Consider the following 25,983-nt stretch of genomic DNA (forward strand, 5'->3'; position numbering starts at 1 on the left):
CCTGGAGGGTGAGCAAAGAAGTACCAGGCAAGTACTCAGACAAAGCTAGGACAAGACAGGGACCAGGATCTAAGCCTCTTGGCGGGCACTCAGAGTGTACTAGAAATGCTAGGAGTAAAGCCTCTCAAGGAAGGCAAGAAAAAGGACAGGGCCTGGCTTCCTCAGTAGCAAGGAGCTGACTGAGATTAGACATTGCACAGGCAAAAGTTAGTGGGAGTGGCGGAACTAAATAGTCAAGGGCTCTAGGTGATTGGTCAGGGACATATTACACAGGTGCACCCTGACTGCATAAGAACCAGAGAGTTCTGGCGCCGCCTCCCTATACACACATAGCTTGGAAGCTTACAGGAGAGCAGAAGCACGGAGCACAGGACTGGCAACAGACAGAATTCACAGCATGGCTTGAAGCAGAAAGTAAGTTGGTGTGCGGGGGATGGGAGGCCATGCAGTGATGCCAGCAGGGTTGTTAAACGTAGATAATATCTTTGGATCCAGCAGTCTGGCAATGTGGGTGGATAATATTGAGCATGGCAGTAGGAGGATTTCAGATTATAGTCCAGTCATCCTTAAACTTAATTACGGACTGCTAAATAATAGGATAACATGGAAATTGAACCCTTTCTTGCTGAAGTTGGTGAAATCGCCCAATAGAACAATTGATCAGTTGCACTGCTTCATCATGTACCACCCTGAACCCCGGAATATTAACTTATTTTGGGATACCCTTAAGGCATACCTGAGGGATTGCTTATCCTCTACGATTTCTTACATCAAACAAGTGACATCGGGGGAGGATGATGAAATGGAGCAACATTTGAAAGATTAGGAGGCCATCTACGTATCTGACCAGAGTAGTGGCAACAGTGGCGTAGCAACTGTTTGTGGCGCCCGGGGCGGTCGAAAAATTTGCCGCCCCTTTGGTCGATGATAATCCGGAAGCATCAGGAGAGCCCACACTACACTCAAAGATCTAATTTTTAGTCTGCTACTAACTCTGCTGTTATTATTTCTACATTTCTAGACTTTCATCTTCTTGCAGTTCTCTCTCTATATATATATGTATGTATTAGCTTGATGATGCTGGATGAAGACCTAATGGCTTTTTTTAATAATAATTTTTAATAATGTGACAGAAAAAAACAGAAAATATATGGGGAGGAGATGTACGAGGACACGTATAGGGGGAGATGTACGAGGACACGTATAGGGGGAGATGTACGAGGACACGTATATATGGATATGGGGGATGTACGAGGACACGTATATATGGATATGGGGGATGTACGAGGACACGTATATATGGATATGGGGGATGTACGAGGACACGTATATATGGATATGGGGGATGTACGAGGACACGTATATATGGGGGGGATGTACGAGGACACGTATAGGGGGATGTACGAGGACACGTATATATGGGGGGATGTACGAGAACACTTATATGGGGGATGATTATTGTATTAGGACACCTGTGGTGTGATGTCTATGTGGCATGTGACAGCTGTCTGTGGCTTCTCCCGTACAGATGTTGGAGGTGCATTCTCCGGTAATGGCCGCGGTGCACCCAGCAGCCTCTCCCACAAATCGCCCCCATACCATGCTCCCCAGTATCCCACCTCACCCCGTGCAGTACTGTCCTACCCTTTTCCTCTCGCTCCCAGCCGGGGCAGCAGCACCGCCATATTCTTTCCTCCTCCCGGGAGCATCAATAGGGCGGAGCCTCTGCAGCTGCTACGGTGCCAGGACGGGACAGAAAACCTAGGAAAGCAGAGCTGCTGCTGTGCTGACACATGCGCAGAGTGTACACACACAGGTGTATACACACACACAGACACACACACACGCATACACACACACACACACACAGGTGTATACACACACACACGTGTATACACACACACACAGACACACACACACAGGCATACACAAACACAGGCATACACACACTCATAGGTGTGTATATACACACACAGGTGTATACACACACACAGGCATACACAAACACAGGCATACACACACACATATGTGTATATACACAGACACACACACACAGGCGTACACACACACAGGTGTATACACACACACACAGACACACACACACAGGCATACACACACACATAGGTGTATATACACAGACACACACACACAGGCGTACACACACACAGGTGTATACACACACACACACACAGACACAGACACACACACAGGCGTACACACACACACATAGGTGTATATACACACACACAGACACACACACACACAGGTGTATACACACACACAGACACACACAGGCATACACAAACACAGGTGTACACACACATAGGTGGATACACACACAGGCGTACACACACACAGGTGTATACATACACACACATAGGTGGATACACACACACAGGTGTATACATACACACACATAGGTGTACATACACACACAGGTGGATACACACAAACAGGTGTACACACACACATAGGTGTACATACACACACATAGGTGGATACACACACACGGGCGTACACACACACACACAGGTGTATACACACACACACACACAGGCATACACAAACACAGGCATACACACACACATAGGTGTATATACACAGACACACACACAGGCGTACACACACACACACACACACAGACACACACACACACAGGCATACACAAATACAGGTGTACACACACATAGGTGGATACACACACACAGGTGTACACACACACACACAGACACACACACACACACACACACAGGTGTACACACACACAGGTGTACACACACACACAGGTGTATACATACACACACAGACATACACACACACAGGTGTACATACACACACACACACACACAGGTGTACATACACACACACACACACATAAGTGTACATACACACACACACAGTGTGGCTGCATGCACAGATCCTTTCGCTGCTGCACATGGTGAGACACAGGCAGCGGTGTTGGTGGCACATAACTGCACACAATGGAGGCAGACACACACCCAGCGCAGCCTGTGATGAGGATGACAGCTGCCTGCACACAGGGCCGCCGGGGGCAGCCGCAGACCACCTTACCCCAGCCCCGCACTCACCAGCTCACTGCTTGGCTCTTCCTAACATGGCTCCTTGTGTGCATCACATTCCTGGCAGTCGCGACCATCCCACCATGACAGTCCTCCAGTGCAGCGGGGCTGACGTCAGCACTGCCTCTGCCCAGCGCAGCGCTGCTCACTGAGGGTCCAGGCGGAGAGGAGGGAGAAGCTGCTAGGTAGCAGGGGTACAGAGACTCCCGATAGGCGGAGGAGAAGGATGGAGGAAGGGTGGGAAGAGGCTGCATTACATTACCCCCTCACTGCACAGCCCCGCAGGCCGAAATGTACAGTCAGTGAGTCCAGGCTCCGCGCTTCTCCCACAGAGGAGAGGAATTGCTTCTGCTGCCGCGCCGCCCCCACACACGTGCCGCCTGGAGCGGACCGCCCCCCCGCCCCCCCCACGCTACGCCACTGAGTGGCAATAGGATGGAGTGGCTGACTGGTCAAAGGTTATATACTCAACACATAGACACTAAATCCAAACATAAACTATTTTTTGCTCATCAATCTTATTTCAAGCTGGGGAATCAGGCAAGTAAATTCTCGGCCTATTTGGTGCTTCAACATAGTACAACTAATACAATATTACGGTACCTTGGTATTCTCAACTGAAGAAATACTGAGCTGTTTTCATGATTATTATAGCCCACTGTACAACTCTAAAAATGATGCTGATAGCGAGGGGTGTCTAGACTACCTGTCGGATATAACATTTCCCACATTAAGTTCTTCCCAGCGGGCCTTTATGGACGCTGAACTCACCTTGGAGGAGATAGAGGATGCCATGAAGGACATGGCCTCTGGGAAGGCCCCTGGACTGGATGGGTTTCCTATTGAACTGTACAGGAAAAACAGGGAGATATTAGCACCACTTTTATTGACGGTTTTTCGGGGGATTTTGGAGGGGGGATCCATGCCGGAGTCCTTCTATGAGGCTAATATAATAGTGCTTAAAAAGGAGGGGAAGGACCCTTTAGACTGTGGATCTTATTGGCCCATATCATTAGTAAATGTGGACTATAAGATTTTTACGAAAATCTTGGCCACCAGGTTGAACTCAATCATATTGGAACTTATACACCCTGATCAAACCGGCTTTATGCCTGGTAAGAGCACTTCCATCAATATTAGATGAGTCCAGTCGGTGGTCCAATATAGCTCCCTGGTGCCAGACAATAAATGAGCATTGGCATCGTTGGATGCGGCCAAGGCTTTTGACTCCCTTGAGTGGCCTCTCCTCCATGCATGTTTACAGAAATATGGATTTGGTAACAAGTTTCTAAAATGGTTTAATGTATTATATATGAAGCCCAAAGCCCATGTCATTGTAAATAGTTCCATATCTGAGTCCTTTTCACTACACAGGGGAACTCGTCAGGGGAGTCCCCTTTCCCCGTCCCTTTTTGCTCTTGCGATCGAGGCATTAGCAATTCGCATAAGATCCTCAGCTAATATTGTGGGCATAGAAACAGCGGATCGGGTAGACACCATAGGCCTATATGCTGACGATATGGTGATATTTATTGATAGAGCGGAGGAAACACTGACATGAGTGATTACCATTATAAATAAATTCAGTAAATATTCCGGCTTGTATATAAATTGGGAGAAATCTGCTCTGGTGCCTCTCTCCCATGCCCCGATGCCACGACTTGAGACTCTCTCCTCATTGCCCATTGTACCCAGTTTTAAATATCTAGGTATTCATATTTCTCAAAGCTGCACGTTTGATTTACAACTTAACATACATCCATTGCTAGAGATGGTTAAAGTTAAATTCACAATTTTGAGTAAACTCCCGCTGTCTGTAGCCGGACGCATTAACTTAATTAAAATGATATTACTCCCTAAGCTCAGCTATTCTCTTCAAAACAGTGCTGTGGTGGTGCCCAGATCCTTCTTTGCGAATTTGAACTCCGAAATGACGTCTTTTATATGGGGGAAAACCAGGCCTAAACTCAAGCTGTCCACCCTGCAAAGACCTAAAAGGAGGGGGGCAGCGTTACCGGACTTTTTTCTGTATTATCTGGCTGGACAGGCCAGAGCTATAAGTAAGTGGATGCCCCGTAATCATCTGCTTCATGCCTCATGTGCTAATTGCCCACTGGGTTTTTTGGAATTGGGAAAAATAAATGTCCCTCGTTTGTTGCCCCTGCTTCGTTCTGGCGTGATCGGTGTGGAAACAGATTAAGAGGGTGATTGGATTTGGGATAATATAGCTGAAATGCCCTTATGGAATAATGGTTACCTTCCGATGTTACTTGAGCACCCATCTGCCGAATTCTGGACTCAACACAATGTTTCCACAATAGGTGATCTGCATTATCATGGAACTCTGTTATCTTTTGAACAATTACAGTTTAAATGTGATGTCCCGAGATCCCAATTCTTCCGCTATTTGCAATTAAGGTCAGCCTTTCAGTCACACATGAGATGTGTGGGTGTAGACAATGCTATTTAGTCTCTACCCTTAATAGGAATCGCAGGGTCCCCAGGGTCTCATCTCCTCCCTAAATACAGACATGCTGTCAGTAGGAGCAGAATCCGCCATAAACTCGGTTAGAGGGAATTGGGAAAGGCTCATCCCTGATATACAGGGAGAAGAGTGGGAAGAAATTCTGTAGTCTCCAATCAGGGTGTCTTCGTCTATTAATAACAGAAGGATACAATTATATATCATAAATCAATCATATTTGACTCTGACTTGACTCTTTAAGATGGGCCGATTTCAATCATCGGAATGTTTGAGATGTCATTCATTAGATGCAGACTTTATTCACATGATCTGGCAGTGTCCTATTATCGCACAATATTGGAAGGAGGTGACATCATTATTAACTTCCCTAGTACAAGTTCCTGTTCCCCTTGAGCCACTGGTTTGTTTGTTTGGGGTATGGGATGAGGAGACATGGGGTCACTATGCTGGGATTTTCTTATGGGAGACGCTATTTATGGCACGAAAGGTACTGGCACTGCGGTGGATGGGAGACTCATGTCCCTCCCTTAGGATCTGGATTGATTTGGTGAACTCGATTATCCCATATGAGCGCAGCTGTATCAAAACAGAGAATGCCCGGGTAAATTTGGGAAGATCTGGAAGAGGTGGAATTCCTCTCATCTTACTCTGTAGAGTGGAGACGTTGCATGGTAAATAGCTAATTGTGTGGAATCAGGCTGCGAAATAGTTGTTTTATAGTTATGGTTTAGAAGTTAGACAGGTTCCATCACTTGAGTAATAATATGAAGACCAGTGTAATTTAATTGACATTGTTTTATTCTGTATGCAACCAGTATGCACATTTTGCTTTGCTTTTAATGCTATGTGAAACATATATACTTTATACAGTGTTTATCATCATGTGCAAGTATGTATGCTGTATACCCTGTCTATAGTTTAATAAAAGAATTAAAAAATTTTTTTTCTAGAATTCGACCTTTTCTTACTTTCCACTCTGCAAAAACATACTGTTGCTCTTATTTATTCTCATCTGGACTATTGCAACTCTCTACTAATCGGTCTCAAAACTCACCCCTTTCAATCCGTCCTGAATGCAACAGTCAGGATAATATTCCTCACCAACCGTTACACTGATGCCTCTACCCTGTGCCAGTCATTGCACTCATTACTAGAGATAGGCGAACCTGAACAGTAAAGTTCGGAGTCTGTACCAAATACCTACTGTTCAGGCATGGACCCCGAACACAGATTTGACCAGGAAATCTGTGTTACTGTTCGGGTTCGGCACCCCAAACACCAGGTATTTCTCACGCTGTCATCTGCATGACCGCACGAGAAACACCGGTGGCTCTGATCGGCAGTAAGATCATTACCACCAGTCAGAGCACTGTGTTTCCCACACTGTCAGATGACAGCATGAGCCTGCAGCTGTGACCGGAGTTAAAAACTGGTCACAGGCGTCACTGATGGGACTACTACTTCCATCAGCCTACGCCTGCTGTCACTAATAACAGCGAGAGCAGGCGCCACTGATGGGTGTATTCATCAGCCAACACCTATGCTATAAGTTAATTTTTTTTTTTTTAAATGGCATGGGTTCTCCTGTATTTTTAATAACCAGCCAGGCAAAACTGACAGCTGCTGGCTGGAACTCTCAGCTGTCAGCTTTAGCAAGGCTGGTTATCAAGAATAGAGGGGTCCTCACGCTGTTTTTTTAAATTATGTAAATAATTAAAAACGGCGTGGGGTCCCCCCCATTTTTGACAACCAGCCAAGCTACAACAGACAGCTGGGGGCTGGTATTCTCAGGCTGGTAGCAACACATAGTCACCCCAGAAAAGGTGCATCTATTAGGCCTATATGTGTGTGAGACAAAGCAAAAGCTTAGGACAAGGATGAATTCTGATCGCCACACAATAAAAGTATATATCTACCCTTGGCAAACGATTTTTGTAGCCCTGATCACTGCATCACAGACATAAAAATGCTGGTAATGAAAGGTAACTTTATATCTCAGCGAGACAGAAGAATCTGTGAGTACAAACTTATGACAACCTTTGACACATTCAGAGCAGGAATGAAGGTGTCCCATGGATTTATGTCTTTCTACATGATTAACTCTGTTCTGTCACGTGACGTACTATCCCGTCCATGTGCCCTGGGACTTAATTCCCAGGGACGGGATAGTACGTCACAGCGATCAGCGGCGCCCACGTGGTGAGCGCTGCTGATCGCGGCTGGGTGTCAGCTGATTATCACAGCTGACACCAGGCACAATGTGTCAGGGGCGGTCACGGACCGCCCCCGACACGTTGACCCCTTGCACACCACGATCAAACACGATCGCGGTGTACCGGGGGTTAAAGGGAAGCTTCGGCAGGGAGGGGGGCTCCCTCCGTGCTTCCGAGCCCCCCACAGCAGCGCAATGTGCAGCGCTGCTGCGGGGGGCTCCATAACTGCAGGTCCCCGAATCCAAGATGGCGACGGGGACCTTCGGGGGCCTGCAGGGAGCTGGCTTCCTCAGTGCCTGCAAAGTGCAGGCATGAGGAAAGCCTGTGCAGTGCCTGTGACAGATCGCTGATTTGTCACAGTGACCTGTGATGTGACAGATCAGCGATCTGTCACATGACAGGTATGTCCCCCCTGGGACAATGTAATAAAGTTAAAAAAAAAAAAGTGTAAAAATAATTTTTTAAAAATCGCTAAATATAAAAAAAAAATATTCCCTAATAAATTCATTTTTTGGAAATAAAAAAAAACAATAAAAGTACACATATTTGGTATCGCCGCATCCATAACGACCCGCCCCATAAAACTGTCCCACTAGTTAACCCCTTTAGCGAACCACTTAAAAAATAAAAATAAAAAACTAAGCAAAAAGTAATGATTTATTATCATACCGCCAAACAAAAAGTGCAATAACGCGCAATTAAAAAGGTGCATATAAATATCCATGGTACCACTGAAAACGTCATCTTGTCCCGCAAAAAACGAGCCACCATACAGCATCATCAGCAATAAAATAAAAAAGTTATAGCTCGCAGAATAAAGCGATGCAAAAATAATTATTTATATAAAATTGTTTTCATTGCATAAAAGCTCCAAAACATAAAAAAAAGACCTAAATGAGGTATCGCTGTAACCGTACTGACCTGAAGAATAAAACCGCTTTATTAATTTTACCGCAGGCGGAATGGTGTAAACGCACCCCCAAAAGAAATTCATGAAACGCTGGTTTTTGTTCATTCTGCGTCCCAAAAATTGGAATAAAAAGCGATCAAAAGATGTCACATGCCCGAAAATGATACCAATAAAAACGTCAACTTGTCCCGCAAAAAATAAGACCTCACATGACTCGGTGGGTCAAAATATGGAAAAATTATAGCTCTCAATATGTGGTGATGCAAAAACTATTTTAACAATAAAAAGCATCTTTTAGCGTATGACAGCTGCCAAACATAAAAACCCGCTATAAATAGTAAATCAAACCCCCCGTTATCACCCCCTTAGTTAGGGAAAAATAATAAAATTAAAAGAAAATGTATTTATTTCCATTTTCCCATTAGGGTTAGGGCTAGGGTTAGGGGTGTGTTGGGGTTAGGGTTGGAGTTATAATTGGGGGGTTTCCACTGTTTGGGCACATCAGGTGCTCTCCAAATGCAACATGGCATCTGATCTCAATTCCAGCCAATTCTGCGTTGAAAAAGTCAAATGGTGCTCCTTCCCTTCCAAGCTCTGCCATGCGCCCAAACAGTGTTTTACCCCCACATATGGGGTATCAGCCTACTCAGGACAAATTTCAAAACAACTTTTGGGGTCCAATTTCTCCTGTTACCCTTAGAAAAATAAAAAATTGGTGGCAAAAATATTTTTGTGGAAAAAAATGATTTTTTTATTTTCATGCCCGGGCGTTATAAACTTCTGTGAAGCACTTGGGGGTTCAAAGTGCTCACCACACATATAGATAAGTTCTGTGGGGGGTCTAGTTTCCAAAATGGGGTCACTTGTGGGGAGTTTCAAAAGTTTAGGTACATCAGGGGCTCTCCAAACGCACATGACACCCGCAGACCATTCCATCAAAGTCTGCATTCCATAATGTCACTACTTCCCTTCCGAGCCCCAACGTGTGCCCATACAGTAGTTTTCACCCACATATGAGGTATCAGCGTACTCATGACAAATTGGACAACAACTTTTGGGGTCCAATTTCTCCTGGTACCCTTGGGAAAATAAAAAAATTGATGACTAAAAGATCATGTTTGTGGAAAAAATACGATTTTTTTATTTTCACGCCCGGTCGTTATAAACTTCTGTGAAGCACTGGGGGATTCAAGTGCTCACCACACATCTAGATAAGTTCCTTAGGGGGTCTAGTTTCCAAAATGAGGTCACTTGTGGGGGGTTTCCACTGTTTAGGTACATTAGGGGCTCTCCAAAAGCAACATGACACCCGCAGACCATTCCATCAAAGTCTGCATTCCAAAGCGTCACTACTTCCCTTCCGAGCCCTGACGTGTGCCTATACAGTAGTTTTCTCCCACATATGGGGTATCAGCGTACTCAGGACAAATTGGACAACAACTTTTGGGGTCCAATTTCTCCTGGTACCCTTGGGAAAATAAAAAAATTGGTGACTAAAAGATCATGTTTGTGGAAAAAATACGATTTTTTTATTTTCACGCCCAGGCGTTATAAACTTCTGTGAAGCATGGGGGGGTTCAAAGTGCTCACCACACATCTAGATAAGTTCCTTGGGGGGTCTAGTTTACAAAATGGTGTCATTTGTTGGGGGTTTTCACTGTTTTGGTACATCAGGGGCTTTCCAAATGCGAAATGGTGTCCGATCTCAATTCCAGCCAAAAACGTCAAATGGCGTTGCTTCCCTTCCGAGCTCTGCCATGCGCCCAAATAGTGGTTTACCCCTACATGTGGGGTATCAGCGTACTCAGGACAAATTGCACAATAACTTTTAGGGTCCTGTTACCCTTGGGAAAATAAAAATTGGGGGTGAAAAGATCATTTTTGTGGAAAAAATGATTTTTTAATTGCACCGCTGTATGTTATAAACTTCTGTGAAGCCCTTGTGGGTTCAAAGTTCTCACCGTATATCTAGATAAGTTCCTTGGGGGGTCTAGTTTCCAAAATGGGGTCACTTGTGGGGGGTTTCCACTGTTTAGGTACATCAGGGGCTCTCCAAATGTGACATGGCGTCCGATCTGAATTCCAGCCAATTTTGCATTGAAAAAGTCAAAACAGCGCTCCTTCCCTTCTGAGCTCTGCCATGCACCGAAACAGTGGTTCCCCCCCACATATAAGGTATCAGCGTACTCAGGACAAACTGCACAATAACTTTTGCAGTCCAAATACTCCTGTTACCCTTGGTAAAATAAAAAAAATTGAACCTGAAGTATTTTTTTTGTGAAAAAAGTTAAATGTTCATTTTTTTTTTTTAAATATTCAAAAAATTCCTGTGATGCACCTAAAGGGTTAATAAACTTCTTGAATGTGGTTTTGCGCACCTTAAGGGGTGCAGTTTTTAGAATGGTGTCACTTTTGGGTATTTTCTATCATATAGACCCCTCAAAGTGGCTTCAAATGTGATGTGGTCTGTAAAAATAAAATGGTGTTGCAAAAACGAGAAATTGCTGGTCAACTTTTAATCCTTATAACTTCCTAACAAAAAAAAATTTTGGTTCCAAAATTGTGCTGATGTAAAGTAGACATGTGGGAAATGTTACTTCTTAAGATTTTTGTGTGCCGTATCTCTGTGATTTAAGGTCATAAAAATTCAAAGTTGGAAAATTGCGAAATTTTAAACATCTACAACACACAAAAAACATGCAATCCGAGAATGCTGACTGATAAGGAATACCATTAAAATAGAATGAGTGAAAAAATGGCCAGCAGCACTGCAGAATCTGATCCCATCAGTAAATGTACAAATGATCTTACTGCTTGATAACATTTTCAATCTTTTTCTTGTTGTAAGCAACAGAAACCAGAACCTGTTGTCCTGTTTCATGTTAAATACACTCATAGTGTTGTGGGACTTATATTGTACAGCCCTTCCCTCATGGAAAGATGGGGAGTTGGCAATCTGGGTGACTGGCAATTCATATTGAAGTCTTTGACCAAAAGAATGACAAGCTGATACACCCAGTAATGGCAGTTAGTGTCTGCAAATTCCTTCAAAGATGGAGCAAAGTAGAACAGCAATTCTGGAGCACAGGAGGGAAGCAGACATTGACTGGGGCAAAGTCACATCAGCACAGAGTGCAGGGCATCACACAAGTCTGCTCATTCCTCTCAGCAATCAGCATTGGCCATATTTTCAAGACTGGGGGACACTCAAGTTTGGTACACAGGGACAAGTACACAATGAATTTTAGAGAATTTTTTAAAGAGGAATACATATGCCTTAGGGGTCACCATAACCCCCATCACCTAGGGAACAAGCTTGAGGGGAACATTTATGCATATGCACAAAAACAATAGGAGTTACCACACCCCTCATCCCCTAAGGAATTCTTGATCCCTTTCACCAAATTCTTGACTTGTAGGATATGTCATTAGGAGCAATACTACTTTTTGCCATTTGAAAAGCAGCATGCAGTTAAAAAGAGTGAATCTGCAGCTTATCTGTAGTAACTATTGATCTCTCTGGAATACAGCACTATCTAGGCAAGGTATAGCAATGCCTCTTGGTAGATTGATTGGTCTTATCCTCTATAAGGAGGTGGCAGAGTGAGACGTGCTCTACTCGGAACACTGTATAAAAGTTTCTATTGAATCCTCAAAAAAAAGGGTTCCAATAAAAACTCTGAAATCTCCAGCAGAGCCATTCACTAGTATCGTACCAACTGAGTCACTTTGGACTTTATCTTACCCTCGTCCTGGGAGTGTCCAATTGTTTGTTGACTTGTGTGAGGACACAGCATTTTATCTAATTAATCAGACGTCTATTTTCAAGCCAGGAAAAATAGACATCTAGATATTGACTTTTGAAATTATTTGTTTCTTTCTGGTTGACACAAGAAAAGACTTTTGCTTGTGTAAGTCTGTAATATTGACTTGTAAGTTGACAATTTGTTATAACATATTGTGCTCTTATCCTTGATGACTAATAATAAAGGGTCATGGAACAATTATGTTTGCTGATATGTTGATTACACATAGGCCAGCTAGTTTGTTGACTTTTAAAATAGAGGAGTAAAAACTAGTGCAAGTAGATTAAATAATCACATAACGCAACTTGATCTTGTAACCATTCTTCACATTTACCTGTGAATACTGAATGAAGGACACTTGTGAACAATAAAAAGAAGATATATGCCTCTGTAACAGGAGACAGAGATTTAGTCAAGACATCCAAAGGACCAGAAACAGGACAGCAGCCAAGACATCATGGCTCCATCACAATTGTCATGATCCAGGTTGGATATGACAGAGAAAATGCACAAGTAACTTTTTTTTCCTTTAGCTGTGTGCTAAAGTTTGGTTTTTGCCCCCGGTGGCCATTAGGATTATTGCACTGTGTCGTTTGTTCTAAGTTTCCCCCCGGTGGTGGTGAGCGTCATTGCACTCTTTGGTGTAAGTCCTCAGTTACAAGCAAGCCTGGGTGAAGGATGGAGCTGAAGGAGAGTCCCGGGCAGCTCAGTGAGCCCTGGAGTGGCAGCTATGGTGTCTGCGAGGAGGGCTGGCATGGCTTGGTGGAGTTGCAGCTATGGTGTCAGCAAGGAGTTCTTGCATGGCTTGGTGGAGTGGCAGCTATGGTGTAGAGCTGCACTCATGATGCTGGACTCTTTTGCTGGAAAGCTGGACTCATGCTGGACTCTGTTTCTGGACAGCTGCACGCAGGTGGTGGACTCTGTTCGCTCCAAGGCTGCACTATGGTGTTGGATCCGGTCAGAGGAAAAGATGCACGCAGGTGGTGGGCTCTGTTGCTGGGAGCGTAAGCAACAGAGAAAATCTAAGTGGTATTTCCCTGTTTTGTCTCTTTTCCTTATGCGTATTTTAGTGCAGTGGTGGGATTAGTTTCCGCACCGTCCACTTCACTAGTGAGGGTTTAGGTGCAGGGCGAGTCAGGGTTTTTAGGTTCCTGATCGGCGCCCGGTGCGGAACCGGCTTAGGGAACGTTAGGAGTGTAGACACTGACTTTGGGGAGTGCAGGAGGTCTCCACGTCCCCATTCCCTATCGCAGGGCCACCATTGTTATTGTTACCCAGGTTTTCCCTTTTATTGCTTAAATTCGCCTTACTGGAGGCGGGGTTTCAAGACATATACGTGTATTTCCAAAATTCGCCTGTTGGAGGCGGCGTATCCAGCTGCACATTTTATTATTTAAATTTGCCCAACTGGAGGTGGTGTATCCAGGGTCACGCATGTCATCTAAATCCGCCCTGCACAGATGAACCATCAGAGCACGCTAACCTACATGAGTTGATAATTTTACATAGTTATCTAATCTATTCTAGAGCTTTTGTTAAAGTAGTTTTTGAAACGTCAGAATATAATGCTCGGCATTTGCTTACAACTTGCAGGACATATTGCTTTTGTTCTTCATCTTGTCAGAAGGTTGTTAAAGTCGGTTACTTCCTACCTCTTAATTTTTCTTTCCTAACTTTTGGATTTACAACCCTAGCGTGCTCTGATGGTTCATCTGTGCTACTGAGCAATTTATTAGCCATTAACAACTTTTCATTGTCTGTAATGGTGGGATCAAAAAACGATAATCCCACCAACTCTGCATTCAAATACCACAAATGGTTCGAAAATTTGGTCAGGGCTATTTCTGCAATGTTGTTGTCACATTCTTTATAGTCTAACAGACTATGCAAAACACCTAAATCTTAAAATACCTCAATTTGGATTTTTTCAAACTTTGAGCGATGAGCGGCACGGGTTAACGTCGTTTGATCAAGCTCAAATTTTGGCTATCTCAATATCTGGAAAGGGGAATCGTTTTGTGGGGTCCAGACGGACAAAATTCCGACATCGATTTTTTGTGGTCACCCTAATACTCACAGTATCATCTATATAATGTACAGTTGTGGCCAAAAGTATTGACACCCCTGCAATTCTGTCAGATAATACTCAGTTTCTTCCTGAAAATAATTGCAAACACAAATTCTTTGGTATTATTATCTTCATTCAATTTGTCTTAAATGAAAAAACACAAAAAGAATTGTCCTAAAGCCAAATTGGATATAATTCCACACCAAGCATAAAAAAGAGGGTGGACAAAAGTATTGGCACTGTTCGAAAAATCATGTGATGCTTCTCTAATTTGTGTAATTAACAGCACCTGTAACTTACCTGTGGCACCTAACAGGTGTTGGCAATAACTAAATCACACTTGCAGCCAGTTGACATGGATTAAAATTGACTCAACCTCTGTCCTGTGTCCTTGTGTGTACCACATTGAGCATGGAGAAAAGAAAGACGACCAAAGAACTGTCTGAGGACTTGACAAACCAAATTGTGAGGAAGCATGAGCAATCTCAAGGCTACAAGTCCATCTCCAAAGACCAGAATGTTCCTGTGTCTACCGTGCGCAGTGTCATCAAGAAGTTTAAAGCCCCATAGCAATGTAGCTAACCTCTCTAGATGTGGACAAAAAAGAAAAATTGACAAGCGATTTCAACGCAAGACTGTGCGGATGTTGGATAAAGAACCTCAACTAACATCCAAACAAGTTCAAGCTGCCCTGCAGTCCGAGGGTACATCAGTGTCAACCCGTACTATCCGTCGGCGTCTGAATGAAAAGGGACTGTATGGTAGGAGACCCAGGAAGACCCCACTTCTTACCCTGAGACATAAAAAAGCCAGGCTGGAGTTTGCCAAAACTTACCTGAAAAAGCCTAAAACGTTTTGGAAGAATGTTCTCTGGTCAGATGAGACAAAAGTAGAGCTTTTTGGGCAAAGGCATCAATATAGAGTTTACAGGAGAAAAAGAGGCATTCAAAGAAAAAAACACGGTCCCTACAGTCAAACATGGCGGAGGTTCCCTGATGTTTTGGAGTTGCTTTGCTGCCTCTGGCACTGGACTGCTTGACCGTGTGCATGGCATTATGAAGTCTGAAGACTATCAACAAATTTTGCAGCATAATGTAGGGCCCAGTGTGAGAAAGCTGGGTCTCCCTCAGAGCTCATGGGTCTTCCAGCAGGACAATGACCAAAAACACACTTCAAAAAGCACTAGAAAGTGGTTTGAGAGAAAGCACTGGAGACTTCTAAGGTGGCCAGCAATGAGTCCAGACCTGAATCCCATAGAACACCTGTGGAGAGATCTAAAAATGGCAGTTTGGAGAAGGCATCCTTCAAATATCAGGGACCTGGAGCAGTTTGCCAAAGAAGAATGGCCTAAAATTCCAGCAGAGCATTGTAAGAAACTCATTGACGGTTACCGGAAGCGGTTGGTCACAGTTATTTTGGCTAAAGGTTGTGCAACCAAGTATTAGGCTGACGGTGCCAATATTTTTGTCTGGCCCATTTTTGGAGTTTTGTGTGAAATGATCAATGTTTTGCTTTTTGCTTCATTCTCATTTGTGTTTTTTCATTTAAGACAAATTAAATTAAGATAATAATACCAAAGAATTTGTGATTGCAATCATTTTCAGGAAGAAACTGAGTATTATCTGACAGAATTGCAGGGGTGTCAATACTTTTGCCACAACTGTATATACAGCAGTCTATATACATTATATAGGGGATACTGTGACTTATAAATGCAATATATGGGTGATACTGCTGTAGATGTTACATAGATGATACCGCACCTATACACACCAGTCACAGTATTACCTATATAATGTATATACAGCACTCACCTATATGATACATGCAACATAATATAGTATATAGTATAATGCTGCCTTAATATAGTGTATAATGTAGAATTGTGTGTACATAGTATAGAATGTACAGATGTTTATACAGTATGTTGCTGTGTATATAATATATAGTGTGGAATCCACACTATATACACTGGCACAACTCTACACTATATATTATATACACAGCTCCACTCAATATTCCTTAACACAGTATATATTGTGGAGCTGTATATAATTCTCCTATCCTCCGATAAGTTTTGAAAAAAGTGGCGGTCTCTTTATTAACCCATGTGGCAACGTTTCAGATCCATAACAACCTTTCTCTGCTGTGGAACTGAAATGTTGCCACATGGGCTAATAGAGTCCACCCCTCCCCGCTTGCTCAGGGCCCCGACACTTGTGATACTTACCTCTTCCCGCTCCTCCGCTGCGGCGTCTTCTGACTGTGACGTTTCAGGTCAGAGGGTACAATGACGTCATGTCTGTGCTCCCTCTGCCTGAACAGTCACAGTGCAGAGAGCCGGAAGATGCCGAAGTTTAGGAGTTCAGAGCAGAGCAGCGGCCAGCAAGGAGAGGTGAGGATTTCAGTTTTTGGTTTTAATGTTTTGAGCAATATATGGGACCCATCATACCTTGGAGCATCATATGGGGCCCATTATATACTGGAGCATCATATGGGGCCCAGTATATATGGAGCCTCATATGGAACCTTATATTGCTCCAAACACAATGGGCCCTATATTAGGTTCCATATGAGGCTCCATATATACTGGTCCCCATATGATGCTCTATATATTGCTCCAAACACAATGGGCCCTATATTTAGAGCTCATTTTAACTGTATGGAGTATTATATGGGGCACATTATACTGTTTGGAGCATTATATGGGGCTCATTATACTGTTTGTAGCATTATATGGGGCTCATTATAATGCATGGAGCAATATATGAGGATCATTATTCAGTATGGAACATTATATGGTGCTCATTATACTATATGGAGCAATATATGGGGCTCATGGAGCAATATATCGGACTCATTATACTGTATGGAGCACTATATGGTACCCAAAATACTGTGTGGCGCAATATATGGGGCATGTTATTCTGTATGGAGAGCTATATGGTGCCCACAAAACTGTATGGAGGACTATGTGGTACCCATAATACTGTATGGAGCAATATATGGGGGTCATTGATCTGTATGGAGCAATATATGGGCTTGTTATTCTGTATGGAGCGCTATGTGGTGCCCACAATACTGTATGGAGCACTATGTGGTGCCCATACTTGTTTGGAGCAATATATGGGGCTTATTATTCTGTATGGAGAAATATATGGGGCTCATTCTGTTTGGAGGGCTATGTGGTACCCATAATACTGTATGGAGAAATATATGGGGCTCATTATACTGTATGGGGCAATATATGGGACTCATTATTCTGTATGTAGCAATATATGAGGCATTTTCTGTATGGAGCAATATATGGGGCTTATTATTCTGTATGGAGCAATATATGGGGCTCATTATACTGTATGGAGCAATATATGGGGCTCATTATTTAGTATGGAGCAATATATGGGGCTCATTGTACTGTATGGAGCAATATATGGGGTTCATTATAATGTGTGGGGGCTATATGATGCCCACAATACTGTATAGATGACTATGTGGTGCCCATAATATTGTATGGAGCAATATATGGGGCTCATTATTCTGTATGGGGCAATATATGGGGCTCATTATTCTGTATGGAGAAATATATGGGGCTCATTATATTGTATGGAGCAATATATGGGTTTTTTTATAATGTGTGGAGGGCTATGTGGTGCCCATAATACTGTATGGAGCAATATATGGGGCTCATTATACTGTATGGAGCAATATATGGGGTTCTTTATAATGTGTGGAGGGCTATGTGGTGCCCATAATACTGTATGGAGCAATATATGGGGCTCATTATTCAGTATGTAGCAATATATGGGGCTCATTACACGGTATGGAGCAAGATATGGGGTTCATTATTTTGTATGGGGGGTTATGTGGTGCCCAGAAAACTGTATGGAGGACTATACTGTCTGAATTATGACCTCTTGTAGAATGTACAATAGTTATCACTCATGTAATGTAAGAAGTGAAATCTTTGGCATTGTATACCTATATTTCTTTGCTGTATCTGTGCATTATGAATTGTGGTACGTGTTAAAGAGGCCCACTGAGACCTGGAGCCAGCCCTGTATACACTGCACAATACCACTTCTCCTGTCCTGTTGTCGAAGAGGCGACATTGAACTTTGGAAGGGTCAATGTTGGTTTAGTATTTTAAATGGATTATCCCAAGTAATCCCCCTCCTCTGGATAGGAGATAACTTTCCAATTGCTGGAGATCCGACTGCTGGGACTTCCATGATCCTGAAAATTGGAGCTCTGTAGGGCACCATGTAAATGCAGCTGTGGTCGATCATACGCACTGTGGCGCCATTCACATGTGGCTCTTCAAATATCTCCTTTTAGGAGAGTGAGGGGCATGGCAAAGTATAGCAAAATTCACTGATCGGGGTGAGGAGTGTTATAGTTTGTGGGCTGGTGGGGTTTGTGTGGCAGAGCTGCTTTTTTGTCCCAGTCCGGCCCTGCACTTGAGTGTTGTTTTAGCAGTATGTTTTGAGTCATTGTCTTGTTGCAAGATGAACCTCTGTCCCAGTCGCAAATCGCTGACAAACTGAAACAGGTTATGCTCAAGAATATCCCTGTATTTTGCACCATCCATCTTCCTCTTGACCATTTTCTCTGTCCCTGCTGCTGAAAAACATCCCCCTAAGCATGATATTTCATTGTGGGGATTGTGTTCTTTAGGTGATGAGCTGTGTTTGTTTGGCGCAAGACATCTTGGTGGCCAAAAAATTCCATTTTGGTCTCATCTGACTAAGGCACCTTCCTCCATACATTTGGGAAGTCTCTCACGTTTTTTGGAAATCTCAAAACAAGCCTTACAATTTTTGTGTGTAATTAAAAGCTTTTTTTCTGCCGAATCTTCCATTAAGGCCACCCTCTATGGAGTGTATGGCTTATTGTGGTCGTATGGACAGATACTTCAGTCTCTGCTTGGGATCTCTGCAGCTACTTCAGTGTTACGTTGGTCTCTGTGCTGCCTCTCTGATTAATGCCCTTCTTGCCCCAGCTGAGAATTTTGGTTGGTGGCCCTCTCTTGGCAGGTTTGTTGTGCTACCTTGTTGTTTCCATTTGATGTTAATGGATTTGATGGTGCTCTGGGGAATCCTCAGAGATTGGAATATTTTTTTTATAACACAACCCTGACTTGAACTTCTCAACAAATTTGTCCCTGACTTGCTTGGAGATCAACTTGGTCTTCATGGTGTTGTTTGGTTAGAGATGACTCTGGCTTAATAGTGTTGCAGCCTCTGTGGCATTTCAGAAAATGTAAAGTGTATATACTGACAGACTTTACACCTCTCCTGCTCCCCCAGTTGGTAAGGCCTGTTTCACACTTCCGTTTTTGTGTCCGCCAAACGGATCCGTTTCCATTTTTTTGACGGAAACTGATGCAAACGGATCCGGTTTTTTAAAAACGGATCCGTTTTTTTGACGGATCCGCGGTAACCGTAATGGAAGTCTATGGGACAAAAAAAACGGATCCTGCAAAAAATGGCGGATCCGTTTTTTTACGGAAAACAACGGATTTTGACGGATTTGAAAAAACGGAAGTGTGAAACAGGCCTTACAGAGCATCAGAGGGTCGCCGGGTTAGTTAACAGAAATATGTATAACATTATAATATTGCTTATTATCAAGAAACACCGTGCCTAAACGAAAACACTCTACGAACAGTAAAACGTGCTCACCACACACGTGAAGGGAGGGAATAAGTGGGTGCTGTCATGGGTTCCGAGAAACACCGTTATCGGTAAGTAACTATGTTATTCTCTCTCACCCATGACAGCACCACGTAGAGAATTACAGATACTGGCTTAGGGAGGGACCACAGCCTGAAGGACCCTTTTCCTGAAGGTCAAGTCAGACGTAGAGGCTAGATCTAATCACCTTACAGATCTGTTCTATTGATACCTCAGATCTCTCAGCCCATGAGGTCGCCATTGCTCTTGTAGAATGGGCTCTCAACCCTTCCGGGATGGTATTCCCGCTGGATGAATAGACCAGGGCAATCGCATCCCTTATCCACCTTGCCAGGGTACTCTTGGACACTTTGAGTCCCTTCCTGGGCCCCTGGAAACACACAAAGAGAGAGCCTTCCTTCCTACACCCTTTGATGGCCTCTAAGTATTGAACTAGGCATCTCTTCAAATCTAAGGTGTGAAATCTCTCCTCTCCCTTATTCATAGGATTTGGGCAGAAGGAAGGAAGGACTACTTCTTGGGACCTATGGAAATGTGATGCTACTTTAGGTAAATAGGCCAGGTCAGGTTTTAAGATGACTCTATCTTCCAGAAGTTTTGTAAATGGTGGCACTGCTGATAGAGCTTGAATATCGTTCACTCTACGAGCCAATGTTAGCGCCACCAGAAGCACAGTTTTTAATGATAAGATTTTTAGAGGTGCTGATTGAATAGGCTCAAACGGGGAATCTGTTAGTGCAGATAGTACAAGATTCAGGTCCCATGATGGTAATTTTCGGCTAATTATTGGCCTACATCTGGCTCCTTAATAAAACGTGCTGGGGGTGCAGGAGAGGTACCACCGTTTTATCTGTAGGTTCCTATCCCTGAAGGGCGGATCCCTTCTCTCCGTGGTGCTGTCATGGGTGAGAGAGAAAAATGGTTAATAGATTCCGCTTTAATCTAATTGACACACCAAGATCATGATTGTGTAGTCCTGATATTTGCCATAACAGTTCATAGCCAAATAGCGGCCTTAGAGTCTCCCGGCTATAGCGGTCAGTTCAGAAGTAAGCGACGTTTAGTTGGTAAACAAACACTTTTTCATTCCTACTATACCACTTTGCATTAATTTCTGAAAATCACCTAAAGGGTTAATAAACTATCTGACAGCAGTTTTCAATATGTCAGGGGGTGTTGTTTTTAAAATGGTATCACGTTTAGGGTTTTCCTATATGTAGCACCCCCAAAGTCACTTCACATCTGGATAGGTCCCTCAAAAAATACACTTTGTAAATTTCCTTGAAAATGAAAAATTACTGCTACATTTTAAAACCTCCTAAAAGGCTAACAAAATAAATTAGAGTTTTAAAAATGGTGCTGATGTAAGGCAGAAATGTGAGAAATGTTATTTATTAATGGTTTTGTGTGGTATGACTATCTGGATTAAAGGGATAATTATTCAAAGTTTGAAAATTGCAATTTTTTTTACATTTTTGTCAAGATTCTGAATTTTTTTTCTAAATAAACACAAAACATATCAACCTAAATTTACCATTATCACAAATTATAATGTGCCACGAAAAAACAATCTAAGAATCACTGGGATTTGTTGAAGAATTCCAGAGTTATCACCACATAAAGTGACATTGATCAGAATTTAAAAAATTGGCCCCGTCACTAAGGCAGTTAACTTTTTTGTGTACACATGACTGACAGTAACTGTTTACTGGTACAATTTCTCAATAAAACAAGTTAAAAAACTACAATGCCTTGCGAAAGTATTCGGCCCACTGCAACTTTTCAACCTTTTCCCACATATCATGCTTCAAACATAAAGATACCAAATGTAAATTTTTTGTGAAGAATCAACAAGTGGAACACAGTTGTGAAGTTGAACAAAATTTATTGGTTATTTTAAATTTTTGTGGAAATTCAAAAACTGAAAAGTGGGGAGTGCAATATTATTCGGCCCCTTTAACTTAATACTTTGTTGCTCCACCTTTTGCTGCGATTACAGCTGCAAGTCGCTTGGGGTATGTCTCTATCAGTTTTCTACATCGAGAGACTGAAATTCTTGCCCATTCTTCCTTGGCAAACAGCTCGAGCTCAGTGAGGTTTGATGGAGATCGTTTGTGAACAGTAGTTTTCAGCTCTTTCCACAGAGTCTCAATTGGATTCAGGTCTGGACTTTGACTTGGCCATTCTAACACCTGGATACGTTTATTTGTGAACCATTCGATTGTAGATTTTGCTTTATGTTTGGGACCATTGTCTTGTTGGAAGACAAATCTCCGTCCCAGTCTCAGGTCTTTTGCAGACTCCAACAGGTTTTCTTCAAGAATGGTTCTGTATTTGGCTCCATCCATCTTCCCATCAATTTTAACCATCTGCCCTGTCCCTGCTGAAGAAAAGCAGGCCCAAACCAAGATGCTGCCACCACCATGTTTGACAGTGGGGATGGTGTGTTCACGGTGATGTGCTGTGTTGCCTTTACGCCAAACATATCGTTTGGCATTGTTGCCAAAAAGTTCGATTTTGGTTTCATCTGACCAGAGCACCTTCTTCCACGTTTGGTGTGTCTCCCAGGTGGCTTGTTGCAAACTTTAAACGACACTTTTTATGGATATTTTTGAGAAATGGCTTTCTTATTGCCACTCTTCCATAAAGGCCAGATTTGTGCAGTGTACAACTGATTGTTGTCCTATGGACAGACTGTCCCACCTCAGCTGTAGATCTCTGCAGTTCATCCAGAGTGATCATGGGCCTCTTGGCTGCATCTCTGATCAGTCTTCTCCTTGTTTGAGATGAAAGTTTAGAGGGACGGCCGGGTTTGGTAGATTTGCAGTGGTATGATACTCCTTCCATTTCAATATGATCGCTTGCACAGTGCTCCTTGGGATGTTTAAAGTTTTGGAAATCATTTTGTATCCAAATCCGGCTTTAAACTTCATAAACAGTATCACGGACCTGCCTGTTGTGTGCCTTGGTCTTCATGATGCTCTCTGTGCATTAAACAGAACCCTGAGACTACCACAGAGTAGGTGCATTTATACGGAGACTTGTGTTATGATTAGGTAACCGAGGAGGATAGCAGGGGAATAGGCTAGGCAACCAGATAACCAGAGAGGTTGGGAACTTAGAGGATTGCAGACCCCTAAACTGACAACACAACTAGAATTAGCCATGGGACGTATCTACGATGCCCTAGACGCCTCGGTACAGCCAAAGAATTAACTAAGCCTAAAGAGAGAAAGGGAAAAGCTAAACTGCCCCGGAGTAGAACCCCAAAGGAATAGATAGCCCCCGAACATGTACTGTCAGTGAGACAAGATGAGGCACAAAACACAGGCAGAAAATAGAGTAAGCAAATGATGGGGCCCAAACTATGTAGATAGCACAGGACAATAAAAGGATACTGTCTGCAATCACACAAAAACCCCTAAGAAAAAATCCAACACGTCTGAAATGCAAAAATACTGAGGCCACACAACCTCTCCCGCACTAAATCAGAACTCTGGTGTGAACTGGACGCAAAACAAAAGATACTTATATAACAGGGGATTAGAAATACTGAAAAGACTGACATGAGCTGTGGCATATGGAACAGAGTCCAGCACAGGTCCCAGCAGGGAAAAAGGCTGAACTCACACCAGCAAAGCAGAAATCAGAAAAAAGCAAAAAAAGGATCAAATGCAAAAAGATTCAAGCAGACAAATAACTTATCTGAAAGATGCAGGACAAAGCAGGAGGCAAGCAGACTTCCAAAATGCTCAGGAAGAAAACCAAATTACCGGCAACAACTGAGGGAAGGTTGCTCACTTAAATCTCTCCAGTCTGTAACACCTGACCTCCAATCATCCTCCTCAGGTGATTGACTTCTGTCAGCCAGACCAGCTCCATTACCAGCAGCAACCAGCAGAGGGAGCCCAAACTCAGAAGCCAGGTCAAAAGTGTTCACAACAGACTTGATTACAGACAAGTGGATTATATTTATCATCATTAGTCATTTAGGACAACATTGGATCATTCAAAGAACCACAATGTACTTCTGGAGTGAGTTTGCTGCACTGAAAGTAAAGGGGCTGAATAATATTGCACGCCCCACTTTTCAGGTTTTGAATTTCCACAAAAATTTAAAATAACCAATAAATTTCGTTCAACTTCACAATTGTGTCCCACTTGTTGATTCTTCACCAGAAATATGTGGGAAAAGGTTGAAAAGTTCCAGGGGGTGAATACTTTCGCAAGGCACTGTATATTAAAGCAGATGTTTGAAGTTTCAATAGATGGTTGGGGTGGAACATTTTTCACATTCTGAATATGGTTTCAACAAAATTAAGCATTTCACATATTCATTACTGTGCGAGTTCTCACATGTGTAACAAAATTTGATTAATCTGTAAAACATTTCCCACTATCTGACCATCGGTATTGCTTCTCCTCTGTGTGATTTCGCTCATGTCTAACAAGATTTGATTTGTCTGCAAAACACTTCCCACACTTTGAACATGAATATGGCTTCTCTCCTGTGTGAATTCTCTTATGTATAACAAGGCTTGATCTCTGCTTAAAATGTTTCCCACATTCTGTACATAAAAATGGTTTCTCCCCTGTGTGAGTTCTCTGATGTTTAACAAGATCTATTTTTTGGTAAAAACATTTTTCACAATCGAGACATGAAAATCGCTTTTCCCCTGTGTGAGTCCTCTGATGTGTAATGAGATTTGATTTATCTGTAAAAGATTTCCCACATTCTAAACATGAATATGGCTTCTCCCCTGTGTGAGTTCTCTCATGTGTAATAAGAATTGATTTCTGCCTAAAACATTTTCCACATACTGAGCATGAAAATGGCTTTTCCCCTGTGTGAGTTCTTTGATGCCTAACAAGATCGGATCTATGGTTAAAAGATCTTCCACACTCCAAACATGAATATGGCTTCTCCCCTGTGTGCGTTCTCTCATGTGTAACAAGAATGGATTTTTGTTTAAAATGTTTCCCACACACTGAGCAAGAAAATGGTTTCTCCCCTACACGAGGTCTTTCATGTGTAACAATTGATGTAAGTGCAAAACTTTTGTCACATTCTGAAAATGGGAGTGGCTTCTTTCCTTTGAAAGCTGTTTGATTATGAACACCCATTCTGTGACTTTTATTTTTCTTCGCAGTCTGTGATGAATCAGCATATAGGACCTCTTTGAAACACTCAGATGTTTCATTTTTGCTGTGAAGGTCTGGATACATAACTGGGATAATGTCATGCTCATCATATGGATTTTGCGGGACATCAAGAACTTCCAATTTAATATCTGAAGATGTCAAATATCCCTCTGAACTCCAGGTACAATCATCTGCCAAGAATAAAACTCATTATTACTTTTGAATAATATAAGCTTACAAATAATTTTTTATAACATTTCTATATAAAATGTCCACAAGAAATGACAAAATTAAAATTACTGCCTAGGACAGGATTGCCAAAATAGTTCACATTCTAACAGCAGACCTAAGAGTGTATGGTAGGCGAACAGCCCTTTTTCAATTCAGTTAGCATCTTCACAGGCTATTCCTGCACTGCCACTCAGGTGCTCCCCTCTAGTCTTTTTACATTTGTCTGCAATGAAGCTGTATATCTCATGTGACCACGTGCAGTTTGGTAGATTGAGTGCTGAAACATTGGGGTGATGCGAATGCGGTTTCTTATAACATTTTATCACATTCCAAACCCCTGACACGGGAAAGGGTA

At 42.7% G+C, this 25,983-nt stretch overlaps 1 protein-coding gene across 1 annotated transcript in view; it reads right to left on the minus strand.

Annotated features, from left to right (window-relative positions):
- Positions 1-24,443: 24,443 nt before the first annotated feature.
- Positions 24,444-25,983, minus strand: part of LOC141053042 (uncharacterized) — a 97,042-nt gene continuing 95,502 nt past the window's right edge. Inside the window, exon 8 of the mRNA XM_073550374.1 lies at positions 24,444-25,269. Within this exon, the coding sequence (XP_073406475.1) occupies positions 24,630-25,269 (640 nt within the window). The 3' untranslated portion in view covers positions 24,444-24,629. The remainder of the gene's footprint in view (positions 25,270-25,983) is intronic.

Source organism: Dendrobates tinctorius, unplaced genomic scaffold (genome assembly GCF_039654945.1).
Source record: "Dendrobates tinctorius isolate UK_male_01 unplaced genomic scaffold, ASM3965494v1 ptg000164l, whole genome shotgun sequence".
Taxonomy (NCBI): domain Eukaryota; kingdom Metazoa; phylum Chordata; class Amphibia; order Anura; family Dendrobatidae; genus Dendrobates; species Dendrobates tinctorius.